The 13,269-nt window shown below is 38.3% G+C and overlaps 2 protein-coding genes across 2 annotated transcripts; both read right to left on the reverse strand.

Annotated features, from left to right (window-relative positions):
• Positions 1 to 115: 115 nt before the first annotated feature.
• On the reverse strand, positions 116 to 4,266 carry LOC141592617 (uncharacterized). The gene is made up of 4 exons (XM_074413358.1): positions 4,176 to 4,266; positions 3,075 to 3,625; positions 847 to 912; positions 116 to 734 (listed from the first exon to the last, which is right to left on the reverse strand). Exons 2-4 carry the CDS (start codon positions 3,600 to 3,602, stop codon positions 411 to 413), a joined length of 918 nt encoding a protein of 305 aa, XP_074269459.1. The 5' UTR covers positions 3,603 to 3,625; positions 4,176 to 4,266; the 3' UTR covers positions 116 to 410.
• Positions 4,267 to 4,971: 705 nt separating this feature from the next.
• LOC141592619 (uncharacterized) lies at positions 4,972 to 6,978 on the reverse strand. Its single transcript, XM_074413359.1, has 2 exons — positions 6,383 to 6,978; positions 4,972 to 5,291 (listed from the first exon to the last, which is right to left on the reverse strand). The coding sequence occupies exons 1-2, from the start codon at positions 6,860 to 6,862 to the stop codon at positions 5,211 to 5,213; spliced, it is 561 nt and encodes a 186-aa protein (XP_074269460.1). The 5' UTR covers positions 6,863 to 6,978; the 3' UTR covers positions 4,972 to 5,210.
• Between the last annotated feature and the right edge of the window lie 6,291 nt (positions 6,979 to 13,269).

Raw genomic sequence — 13,269 nt, forward strand, 5'->3', positions numbered from 1 at the left:
AAAGTGTTGCATATGCCTTTTGGCTGTACGGACACAAAAATTGAATGTCATCACAACCAAGCTTTAATGAAAAATCAAGCACACACATTGCATAATGCATACAGTTAAAGCTAACTACTCGTAATAGAGTACTGTATTTATTTACGTATGAATTCAGAAATCAGAGAACGAGTAAACTACACCAGAAGCTTAACATGAACAATCAAAGCAACAAGTATAATCCACCGATGTAACCATAGTACAATGACATCTGAAAAAAATAGCCTAAGCAGATTCTGGTATTTAATCTAGCTTCCCGTCTAAATCAGTATTTCCATTAGCATTCTGTGTTATGTCCAAAAAGTTAAGGGATGCAATCGATTTTCCTAATGTGCAAAATGTGATTGGACCAACAAGAGCTGAGAGAATTCTTACTCAGGGTCAGGGCATATGTCACGAAACACAGGCAGCCTCTTTCCGGTAGTTGGGCCATAGAGAATATGGTTGATATACTCATCGACATCGACTCTGGATGGATGTGTATCAGTAGTTGAACCTGGTAAGCTTACTGCAATGCCATCATCCACAGGAGACCAATCCTTTGACAGGAGGGGAGAAGGTTTCGTCAGCTTTGAGGTTGATGATGCTGTACTAGACTGTGTACTTGTCTTACTATCCGATGAAAGTAGATTGCTTGGACTGTAAGGGCTTGACAATGGACTGCACTTTGACTTAGTCATCTGCATTTGCACATCCTAGAAAAAAAAAACAGAAAAGTGGAGTGAGTTCCGCCCTCGTCTAATTTAATACAAGGTAAAGAATCTTTAAAGCTCCAGATATATTATATGATGTTTAAGAAGCATATACCTCCAGTTTCTTCATGTCACGGATACGATTATTTAAAGGACGAAGCTCCTCGTGTCCATGAGCAAACTGCAAACATACAGTAGAAAAATTAAAAACTAAGGACAGTACAATTTCATAATCACCAGTTTCATAAGGATAACACAGATTGCATCAATGTAACTTCATAATTCATATGCATGTATAAGTTCTTTGAAGATCAAAGGTCTCTAATATACCACCTCTGCCTAAAGCTCAAAAGTCTTATGTTTAAAGCTCAAAAGTCTATTGTTTAAAGCTCAAAAGATTTTTCAGAAAGCTTCTTGAAGTTGAAAAGTCTTATGTTTAAAGCTCAAAGATTTCTCAAAGCACGGAGTACTTTATTGGAAGAACTAAATTACGTATGAAATAATCCAATAGAGCTATTTATAAAGCCGCTAAGAACTTTGTTTACAATTTTTTTTTTTCGGGACCATCACAAAGATGGTGACAACTTTATAGGAAGTACTCCCTCTGTCCAGGTCATTTGTTTACTTGCGGTGGTTTTGACACATAGACCAAGGAAAGAAGAGGATGACAATTATTAGATGACAAGTGATGCAAATTGAGGGCAGATGATCAAATTGCCCATCAAAGGCATTCCTAAAAAAGAAAGGTAAACAAATGACCGGACGGGTAGTATATACGCAATTGATGCTTGACTGTACCCCAAAAGTTCTTGTTTACAAGGAAATCTGTGAAGGGAGAAACCAAGAAAGTAGATTTACAGCAACTATGTATCATAAAACTTAAAACCAGGACAATCAAAGTATCCATCTATATTGAAATTATTTCGGGATACTTCATGTCAATTATAGGTAATGGACTAAGGAAAATATTGAAATTATTTCGCTCATCTTCCGTAAAAGGCATAGCAATTATAGTCAAGCAAGCTATAGATAATGGACTAAGGAAAATACCTGTTGCTGTTTGATATAATTCATGTCATCTTGCCAAATTTTATTCATTGTTGAAGCAAAGGAAGTTTGGAACACAGATTCTTAATTTTAGAATGGGATAGTAATACAAGCGGGGAAAGATGAGAGAGACGAGAATTAATTCAATTAGAACCCTTTATTGGCTTTATAAAGATATAGGTATCATATACAATCGCCTATGAAGATTAGGAAACTTGATCTTATTACCATGGTATAGTAATCTTAATCCTAATTTGATTCGATTAGTAGAATTTAGAATTATAAAACCCCTATTTGACTATTAATATTAAAAGGAAAAATATAAATATTGTATATTTTATCCAATCTAACACATGATTATCTAAGGTTTATCTTTCCAAACCCTGACCGAATAATATTAAAAATTGAAAAATAACATAAACATGTATGTTTAGTCGTCAAATAATTTCATACTTCCAAAACTATAAAGTTGAAAAAAAATATGTGGTCTTAAGTAAATAGATTTGTAAAGACTCAAGGTAATAGGCAAGTAAATAGATTTCTTTGACAAATCATATTATTTCCTTGGATAAATAACTCCCCGAATTGGTTGGACATTGGTCATACAATTGATTTTAAAAAATTTCTACAAACTTATATTTTCAAGTGCGAAAAAAAAAGCATACATGCAAATGAAAAATTTGAAGACAAGTAGCCAACACTTGTTTTCTTTATTGGTCAAAGTTTGAAAAAATTTACCTCTAAAAAGTACTTACATAAAAAGAACAAAAAGATGTGGAGTCGTGGACTCGTGGAGGTAACATATAGAAAAACCGAGTTATCAAAGCAACAATTGACGATTACCGCCAAAACTTGTATGAATCAACTATCATTGTTTCATAACCTATATATAAATCAAATAAAAAACAATAATCAAACAATAAAAAATCAACAATTCTAAAACATGGAGTATTAAATAGTCAGAACTCACAACTCACAGCTTAGTACTCGAACTCTCGAAGCATAAGTGCCAATTTAAAGCAATGTTACTTGAATACGGCAAAGACACAAATAATTTCCCTTGCTAATCATTTCAAGAGCCTGCTCATGCAATTACAAATCATTAAGAAAAATAAAACCAGACAAAACAAGCATAACAATAACAAAATTAACAATTACGATCACAGAAGAAAACTCAACAACATCAACATCAAACAATCATAATCATAATATAATAAATCTTAATATATCATAAATTCATAACATTAATTATGCATAATGTATCAATTCATAGATGAACAGGAATGAGGAAGTCACCTGACACTTGAAGCCATAGGGACAATATCTAGAATCCTCCCATGACTTACACAGCTTCGTCTTGTACAGACTTCCTCCAGAACTAGACGACGACGAAGACAAAAACCTTTCGCCACTGCTACGGCCGCTGACGCTGCCACTGCCACTACTGCTGCCTCTCAAACCGGAATTTGAGTTAACCAGAACGTCATCCATGACGAGCACGTCTTCCTCCACCTTCACCAGCGGCGACAACTCCAAATTTTCCAGAGACAATGGAGTCCGGTTTGAACCACCGCTACTACCGCCACTTCCTGTGATGTTGTTACGGTATGGCGTCCTGTTCGAACCGCCGCTACTACCGCCACTTCCTGTGACGCTGTTACCGTAACGATTTATGATCGGACGGCTGAGATACGGAGACGAGTGATCTGACGATTGAGCTGATTGTAGGTACTTCATGAGGTATGCATCCTCGGATGGCGGTGGAGTTCTCGGTGAAACGCTGTCGTTTCGGAAATTCATGTTTGGAGTATAGTTTGAAGTCATCTTCTGTTAAGCCGCGCGAATTTCTATACGAAACAATATCGAAGCTTGAGACGACATTAATGGCGGAAATTATGTCGAGAAAATCAAATTAAATAGTAGGCGGCAAAATCAATCAGAAATTCAATTAAAACGCAGGAGAATCAAATCATCCAAAACAGAAGTGTTTTGAAGCGCAAAATTGATGAGCTACCTAATTAATGGCGGAAATTGCGTCGGAATGTCAAATATACAGTTCGCGGCAAAATCAATTCGAAATTCGTTTAAAATTTAGAAAAATCAAAGTCGAACATTATCAAAATCATTCATACGAATGTTTTCAAATGCGAAATCGATGATTAACACCAGATTAATGGCGGAAATTACGCCAGAAAATCAAATAAGATATTTTGCGGCAAATTCAATCAGAAATTAATCGAACAAATAAAAATCATCAGAAATTGAAGTGTTTATGATTGCGAAATCGATGATTACTTGATTAATGTTGAAAAATTAGGTTTAACAGTGAAATTAGGGAAGAATTCATCATATTATTCATCGATTAGAATGAATTGATAGAGAGAAATGTAGGCATACTTGAAGAATTGAGAAGTTCTAGAGTTTGAAGTAATCACGTTCTAGAAGATTCTGCAATCATCTCTCTTCTCTCTGTCAAAATATCTAGGAATGAACTGCTTGTAATTTGTAGTGCAGGAAAAATGAAGAAGACAGGAAGAATGAAGAAGACTGGCGTATTTATATGTACTGGTGTGCCTAGTGTTTCATTTCTGGCACTCGGCCACTGAGAACTGAGAACTGAGAACTTTATTCAAATACGGTTTTTGTAACGTATGTTCTAATTGGCCAGGCTAAGGGTATTGTAGAGCCGAATGCGGATCGCGTATCATACACAATGACTAAGTGACGTGTCATAGTAAGATACCGAATCCATAACTAAGGCTCGTGTTGTATATGAGGGTGGTTACAAATATATTAAGTTTAGAGTTCTCCGCATTGACAAGCTATTAGTTGATATGGATAAAGCTATGTGTGTGCAACTTGTCCTTGAAGATCAACTAGTAAGCAATGGGCTAAGACATATTGTCCGTCGTGGTAAGGAGTTGATTAATGAAGATGGTTGGATCGTCCACATTGAACATGTCTATCGAGAGGGAAACAGCCAAACAGGGCTAGTGATTGGCTCGCAAATCAAGGCGTCACTTCCTCTACCTCAAAGCTGCTCCTATAGCTCTTCGGTCTATTTTAAGTGAAGACCTACTTGGGGTCGTTCTACCTAGTATTATCTCAACGTAGTTTTCGGGGTTTTGCCCTCATATGTACAAAAAACAGATATATTAAGTCAGGCAGACATAAAGAGGCATTTTTCTGGAAGTGGTAAGTAACGATTAAACTGACTAATAGAATCTCAATATCTAATACGGAGTACAAAGGAATCAGCCTTGGTAAACAAGAGCTAACCTTAAACAACCTTACAAATAAAGAATCCAATGAATGTGTATACTCAAAAATAGAATAGGGTACAAAATGATGTCCAATAATAGAATATGTGCATATACACTAGCACAAGAGGCATTCTAGGGAAAAAGAAGCATATATATTGCTGTGCCGGTACTAGAATAGCATGGCGAAGAGAACAAATCCGACCACTGAGCTTCCGATCATCTTTGACACTGACAACATTTCAGCTCCACTCTGCATTGCAACAAAGAAATGATATTTGAGTTTCCAAAATTTAATTTAATTTGCAGTAGAGTTAAAGATACATAACAAATGACTGAGACGGAAAGAGTACTCCGTATCAAAATCTCCATCATGTAGGTGGTCTTAGATTAAAGCAAAGTTGTTTACAAGTAAAGGAAGGTTAAAAAATGTGGAAAGCAACATATGAGTGGCAAAAAGTAGCATAAGATGCTACTGTTCCAAATATAGATCAACATCATATGGTACATTGGTACCCATCCCTAATTCTGTGGGTCCACAGTGATCTAGACGGGGTAACCAAGTACTGTATTCCCTTCAGATCTAAGCTAGATATCTTTAATATTAAGGGATCCTTGAATCTAGTAAGGAACATGAGATTTCTGTATTAGGTACAGAGTACAAGTTTTAACTGCATTGGAAGTTTGGAACCAGCCTAGATTAGCTAAGTTATTACTACGAGTACATTTTTTGGTGTCGAAAGAGGTACGAGGTATGCATTAAATGGAAAAGAGATTATATTATGCGATCCATCATCTGCAACTCTACAATAATACCTTTGTCTTAAACTCTTAACTACTAAGCTAAGACTTTTTCGGTTTAGTGGCACTAGTTGGAGGCTTCTCTTTCAAATTTACGCACTTTGTATCACATATCAGGATGACCGGATCTACTAAGTCTCTAGATCTAAGTATTTGTCTAATTAAAAAACTCGAGATCTAAACTCATATGTAGAAGATCAGACGTTCGATAGTAATAGTAGTGGTAGTTAGGCCCTGTTTTCTTTGAATGAAACTATCTAAACTAAACTAAATCAGACACACGCTGGTAATAGTAGTGGTAGTTAGGCTCTGTTTTCTTCGGATGAAACTAAACTAAACTAAACTAAACTAAATCGAGCTTGGACTTACCCTATAACAAGTTACATCCTACACATAAAAAAAAACTATGCAAACGCTCATGTTCGAAAATGGAATAGATTTCAATGACATGAACAATAGTACTATGACTAGACTCTAATTCTCAACAAAAGTAAACAAATGATCAAGACGGTATATAGAATTACAGAACAATTGTGATCATACCTGGTCCTCTTGGGAAGTAGAAGGTCCAGGAGAGGCACTAGCATCGGAGCTAGGACCAGGTGCACCAACAGGCGGCGCAGGTGGGCTAGACAACAACGGAGCTGGCGCCGGTGTCGCCACCTTCTTCTTGCTTGGAGCCGGAGCCGGGGTGGCGACAACAGGTGGCGGGGTGGCAGGGGGTGGGGCAGTCACTGGTGGTGGAGTAGCCGGAGGAGGGGCAGACACTGGTGGCGGAGTTGCCGGAGGTGGGGCAGACACTGGTGGAGGGGTGGCCGGAGGTGGGGTGGCAACGGGTGGTGGAGTGGACGGAGGGGGAGCGGATACTGGCGGCGGGGTGGCGGCGAGAGGGGGTTGAGTAGTAGGAGGAGCGGCGGTGATAGGAGGGGGTTGGGTGGTGGGAGAGGAAGCCGGAGATTGGGAGTTGACGGCGGTGACGACAATGTATAGAATGGTGAGTAATAAAGTGGTTTTGAAAGCCATTTTTGGGATGTTTATGTTATTGTTTGTAGACTTAGCAGTGGAATGGAATGGAGTGGAGTGAAACAGGGGAGGAGGAAAGGAGATATATAGTGAGAAAGAAGAAGTGTTTCTTAAGGAAGAATCCAGCTTGGCATACAACTCATATAATCACATTTCACATGTACACAACTAACACCGCAATTGATGTGGGACACTATGCCATCCATTTTTTTTTTGGATTGGCCGTTTTCGAGCCAGAGCCAGAATTTTACGTTAAGGGTGAAATTTTTCTGAAATGATCTTAATTTAGGTGAAATAAACAAATTTTATAACTAAAAATTTCAAAAAATTGAAGGTTTATGAGTGACTGACTCTGCTAGCCCTTTAGAGGCTATAAGGCCTAGAACTACCACAAAATGATCCTTAGATTAAGATTAATCTGTTGGAAATAGGGGCTTAGTTTTGCCATGTGTGTTTTTCTAATTGTCCCACATTGGTAGAATTTAGTTGGTTATTGGTGTGTATATATCCAACTATACCTTACCATATCACTAGTGGGTCATAGGAGGCTTTTGTGGAAGCCTTGCGAGGTGCTTAATTCAGCTCGCACACGCGCGCGTGCCTGGCCCGAACCAACCCGATTCGGGAATTGGGAATTGGGAATCGCCTGCGGCTGTGCCTATCTTTTGGGCCTTCATAGAGAAGTGTCCAGGTACACAGTCAAATCGTCTGCGCGTTTGACTGCTGACCTGCACCTTCACTCCAGAAACACACAACACAAGTCTCTCTTCTCTTCTATAACATTTTTGGGTAAAGAAAATTCTATCGTTCCAATGCTCTCAGTCTCGAGTGGGCGTGCCTGAGTGCAATAGTGTAAATCCTTGGGGAACTACCAGTCAATTGCTGATCGCCACCACCGTCATATCACTAGTGGGTCATAGGAGGCTTTTGTGGAAGCCTTGCGAGGTGCTTAATTCAGCTCGCACACGCGCGCGTGCCTGGCCCGAACCAACCCGATTCGGGAATTGGGAATTGGGAATCGCCTGCGGCTGTGCCTATCTTTTGGGCCTTCATAGAGAAGTGTCCAGGTACACAGTCAAATCGTCTGCGCGTTTGACTGCTGACCTGCACCTTCACTCCAGAAACACACAACACAAGTCTCTCTTCTCTTCTATAACATTTTTGGGTAAAGAAAATTCTATCGTTCCAATGCTCTCAGTCTCGAGTGGGCGTGCCTGAGTGCAGTAGTGTAAATCCTTGGGGAACTACCAGTCAATTGCTGATCGCCACCACCGTCATACCAGAAATATAGTTTTCAAGGCAGTGACTCTCATACCACGTCACTACAATTCGGTTATCTCTAATCTTTTTCATTGTTACTGCAATTTCTGTCTAACATAACCGGGTATGAAGAAGCGTCTGAAGTTGGGTATGAACTAATGAAGTACAGTTGGTCTTGCTTCAGACGGACTATTTTGGTCTTTTTCAATAAGACGGTATTTTGTAATCATTTTACAGCCAAATGTGACCAATGTTAAAAAACAAGTTACCACAAGCTGGAATACTATCAATACTATTGTGGTTACATTTAACAATAAAATGGTTACATATTATCCGTCTGAAGCTTCAGACGAAAAATGGCCGTCTGAAACAAGAATTTGCGAATGAAGTAAAGACTTGCGGCTTTTACACAGGGACAAGGGATAAAGTTTAAGATTAATCGGGTATGAAGAAACGTTTGAGTTGGGTATGAAGTAAAGACTTGCAAGGGATAAAGTTAAGGATACTTTAGAAAAATCCGAGGATGAGTCTTGGTTTTCCAAGACTCACCTTAAAAGCATCCGCAAAGGTGGGGAAATGCCTCCCCATATGTCCTCTCTCTCTTCAAATGGGGAGCCTAATTATTGCACACACTTCATTATTGCACACACTTCCCCTTAATTAGAGGCTCCACCATTTATAGAGGAGGTCCCCAAAATAATCAGAAGGATAAAAAGTGTTCTTTTGGGGAAGTTCTCATATATTTGGGTATATGTTGGGGAACCTCATTGTTGTATAGATGTAGATATGAATTGGGGAGGGTAAATGTAAAAGTTAGTGGAAAATGAGGTGAACGAATAAGAAAACGAAAGAGAAAATATGGGGAGCCTCACCTTTGCGGATGCTCTAAGACCCGTAAATAGTATTTTGTATGGAAAAAACGGGTCCTATTTATTGTTGTTAAGATTTTTGATGAGTCTGAAAGATAAAGTGAAAGAAATAAAAGTGGTTGAGTTGAGTCTTTAGGATAAAATAATAATATTTTACTATTGTTAAGGGAGTATTTCCTCCATTCAACCCCACTCTACCACTTTCAATTTTCTACACTATTCACAAATAAATATTTAATTTCAATTTTCTCTTAATACATAAGTGAAAATATATTCATTTGGAATCTTGTTTGATTCGTCTTTATGAGTACATTAAAAATATCTAACTTTTATAATTTTTGCAAATACGTAACTAACGATATTTATCGCGTAAAACATGCGTTGACAAACGTGAAAAAAGTAAATTGTAGAGTGGAGTTGAATGGAGAAAGTATATCGGATCTATGAATAAACATAGTCTTAGAACAAGCTTTTTTTGCTTTATTGAGGTTATACTCCATATTAAGCAAAACAAGCTAAGCAATTCATCAAGTTAATTTATACTTCCTCCATTCAACTCCACTCTACCGCTTTAATTTTTCACGTTCGCCAATGCGGATTTTACGCGGTAAATATCGTTAGTTACGTATTTGAAAAAATTATAAAAGTTAGATATTTTTAATGTACTCGTAAAGACGAATCAAATAAGATTCCACATGAAAATATTTTCACTTATGTATTGAGAGAAAATTGAGATTGAATGTGTACTTATAAATAGTGTCGAAAATAAAAATAGGTAGAGTGGAATTAAATGGAGGAAGTATTAAGCAAAACAAACTAAATAAATAATTGGGACGGACGTATTAGTAACCGGTAAGTAGGCGGACAATGATGGGTAGTGATGAGGAATGAATAGAGCTGAACAGTTGGGCCAGGTTGGAATGCGGCATCTTTAATCTGAAGCTACACCTTTCACAATCATGACAATAATGAGTAATAATAATGCTAAAAAAACATGTACAAAATGTACAACTATCGTCTGCTGTGGATTAGCTCAACTTTATTGATGGGGCAAAGATATTCGCACCGCCGACTGTCAACATATCAACAAGTCAAAAGATATCCACAAAGTATCATCGACTTAGCAGCCTAGCCGTCTGTGGCCCATCGGCTGTCACTGGTCTCGACATGGCAACCGCCAAGGGACACATACCCGCGTACTCACATCCAAGACCCCTCGGCGGTGAGTCAACAGGCCCGCCGGCTCGCCATAGGTCCCTCGGCCGAGGGGTAGATTTGTCTTTCCACCGCTAGCCACTGGCCACTTGGCCACTACGCGACAAAAGGTGAAAGCTTTATAAATACTCCTCAACCTTCATTGAGAAAAGATCCACAACTTAACCTAAGAAACACTATTCATCTAGTATTATCTTCCTTATCTCTCTACAATATACATTCAAATAAGTAACAACTTATCCCTTAAGTTCATCGACTTGAGCGTCGGAGTGAGTACGCAGCACAAAGCCAAGCCCTTCGTTCGTTCATCATTGCAGAGAGGCGAGAGGAACAATTAAGGAAAGAAGGATTCAACCAAAGACGACATTCTTCAAGCTACGAGTGGTAACGAATATCTGCTCTGGAATTACGCCCGGAACATTTATACATCCAGAAGCCGCCTCTTGCTTTATACGGAGTACATTTATTACTCCCTATTTGGAGATGATCCCAGTTGCCGTATTTGGTAGTGTAGTATTGTAGTTTACTGTTTACATGTCATTTTAAATCACCACCTCCATAACAAATTAACAACAGATGGACATGACTTATATAATAATTACTGTAAAAAATGATTCTACATTACTCCTTATTGTAAAAAATCACTTGCTAAAAAGTAAAGATATACGTACAGAATTTATTTTTCAAATGAAATAGATATCCTCGCTCTTAATATGTACTCCATAGTAGGTTAAAAAAGACGAGTTTAATAATTATTTCTACATACGAATTTCCCTATTTCTTAAACTTAAATAAAATGCTTCATTTTCGGATCGTGCTTGCCGCTAAAACGGGAATTAGTCAGATAGAGTAATAGATGTGCTTTTAAATTTGAAATAGTTGCTTGCTGTAGTTTTCATGGAAGTCCAAAGCTAATGAGTCTAAAGTGAGAATTTGTATTTGTCCAAATTGTTTTGATGGAGCGGAAAAAAATGATAAAAACGTTATGAAGTCTATAACTATTTTTGAAACCTGTGAAAAATGAGGTGGAAAGGCAGCTAGAAAAGAAAGTGAAAATTGTGAGGTCTGATAGAGGTGGTGAGTTTTATGGAAGGTTTACTGAAAATGGACAATGTCCTGGTCCATTTGCAAAGTTACTTGAAAGTTGAAAGTAGGGGTATTTGTGCACAATATAAAATGCTCGGTACACCTCAGCAGAACGGTGTTGCTGAAAGGCGGAACCGTACTTTAATGGAAATGGTTAGGAGCATGTTAAGTAATTGTTCTTTACCTCTTTCACTATGGATTTATGCATTAAAGACAACAACCTATGTTTTAAACCGCGTTCCTAGTAAAGCAGTTCCTAATAAGACTCCTTATGAACTATGGACGGGAAGGAAACCGAGTTTAAGACATCTTCGAGTTTGGGGTTGCCCAGCTGAAGTAAGGTTGTATAACCCAAATGAAAAGAAGCTAGATCCGAGGACAGTCAGTGGTTATTTCATTGGCTATCCTGAAAAGTCAAAGGGGTATAGATTTTACTGTCCTAATCACAGTACGAGAATAGTAGAGACTGGAAATGCTAGATTCATTGAGAACGGTCAAACTAGTGGGAGCACTGAACCACGAAAAGTGGACATCAAAAAAATTCAGGTTGAAGCTTCTTCTCCTGAAGTTGCACGTGAAATTGTTGTACCAATCGTGTCATCACAGTCAAATGACATAATGGGACAACAACGAAATGAAGTGCAAGACCCACAAAATGACAATAACAATGATGATCAAGTCACAATTCAAGGGGAGAATAATATATCACGTGAACAGTCAAGGCAACCTGTAAGGCGAAGAAGGGTAGTCAATGTTCCAGAGGAACAATTAAGGCGATCTATAAGAGAAAGAAGATCAACCATCCCAGATGACTACGAGACATATAACGTTGAATGTGACTTGAGCATTAGTGAGGATCCCGTCTCATTCCATAAGGCCATGGAAAGTGATAATTCTGAAAAATGGTCAATTGCAATGAAAGAGGAGATGAAATCTATGGATGACAACAAAGTATGGGACTTAATTAGTAGCGTTACCTGAGGGTTCTAAGACCGTCGGGTCGAAATGGGTTTATAAGACCAAACGGGACTCTAAAGGTAACATTGAAAGATATAAGGCTCGACTTGTTGCCAAAGGTTTCACTTAGAAAGATGATATTGACTATAAAGAAACTTTCTCTCCAGTGTCAAAGAAAGATTCTTTAAGAATTGTCTTGGCTTTGGTAGCTCATTATGATCTAGAGCTTCACCAAATGGATGTAAAGACCGCTTTTCTAAAAGGTGAGCTTGAGGAAGAAGTATATATGGACCAACCTGAGGGATTTGCATCCCCGGGTAATGAAGATAAGGTGTGTAGGCTGAGAAAGTCGATATATGGACTAAAACAAGCTTCTAGACAATGGTATTTAAATTTTAATGATACCATCACGTCATATGGGTTTGTGGAGATTACCGTCGATCGGTGTATCTACATTAAGATCAGTGGGAGCAGATTTGTCATTTTAGTCCTATATGTTGACGATATTTTACTTGCTGCGAATGATCTAGGCATGTTGCATGATGTAAAGAAATATCTATCTAAGAACTTTGAAATGAAAGATATGGGTGAGGCATCCTATGTGATCGGAATTGAAATTTTCCGTGATAGATCACAAGGATTGTTAGGGTTGTCTCAGAAAGCTTACATTGACAAAGTTTTCGAGAGATATAGAATGAATGAATTCTCTGCAAGGATAGTTCCTATACAGAAAGGCGACAAATTTAGTAAAATGCAATGTCCCGGTAATGAGCTGGAACGAAAAGAAATGGAGAGAATCCCCTATGCATCTGTGGTTGGGAGTTTGAACTATGTTCAGACATGTACTTGACCCGATATCAGCTTTGCTGTTGGAATGTTGGGTCGGTACCAAAGTAATCCCGGGATGGACCACTGGAAAGCTGCGAAGAAGGTCCTTAGGTACTTGCAAGGCACTAAGGAGCTCATGCTTACTTTTAGGAGATCCGATCATCTTGAGGTGATTGGTTATTCAGATTCAGA

The sequence above is a fragment of the Silene latifolia genome, chromosome 7 (genome assembly GCF_048544455.1).
Source record: "Silene latifolia isolate original U9 population chromosome 7, ASM4854445v1, whole genome shotgun sequence".
NCBI lineage: Eukaryota > Viridiplantae > Streptophyta > Magnoliopsida > Caryophyllales > Caryophyllaceae > Silene > Silene latifolia.

Coding starts and splice junctions, on each gene's coding strand:
- LOC141592617 (XM_074413358.1), bottom strand. CDS start 3,602: ATGACTTCAAACTATACTCCAAACATGAATTTCCGAAACGACAGCGTT. Junction 913..3,074: donor CCTATGGCTTCAAGTGTCAG/GTGACTTCCTCA, acceptor GTATGTTTGCAG/TTTGCTCATGGACACGAGGA. Junction 735..846: donor GTGACATGAAGAAACTGGAG/GTATATGCTTCT, acceptor TTTTTTTTCTAG/GATGTGCAAATGCAGATGAC.
- LOC141592619 (XM_074413359.1), bottom strand. CDS start 6,862: ATGGCTTTCAAAACCACTTTATTACTCACCATTCTATACATTGTCGTC. Junction 5,292..6,382: donor CTACTTCCCAAGAGGACCAG/GTATGATCACAA, acceptor GTTGCAATGCAG/AGTGGAGCTGAAATGTTGTC.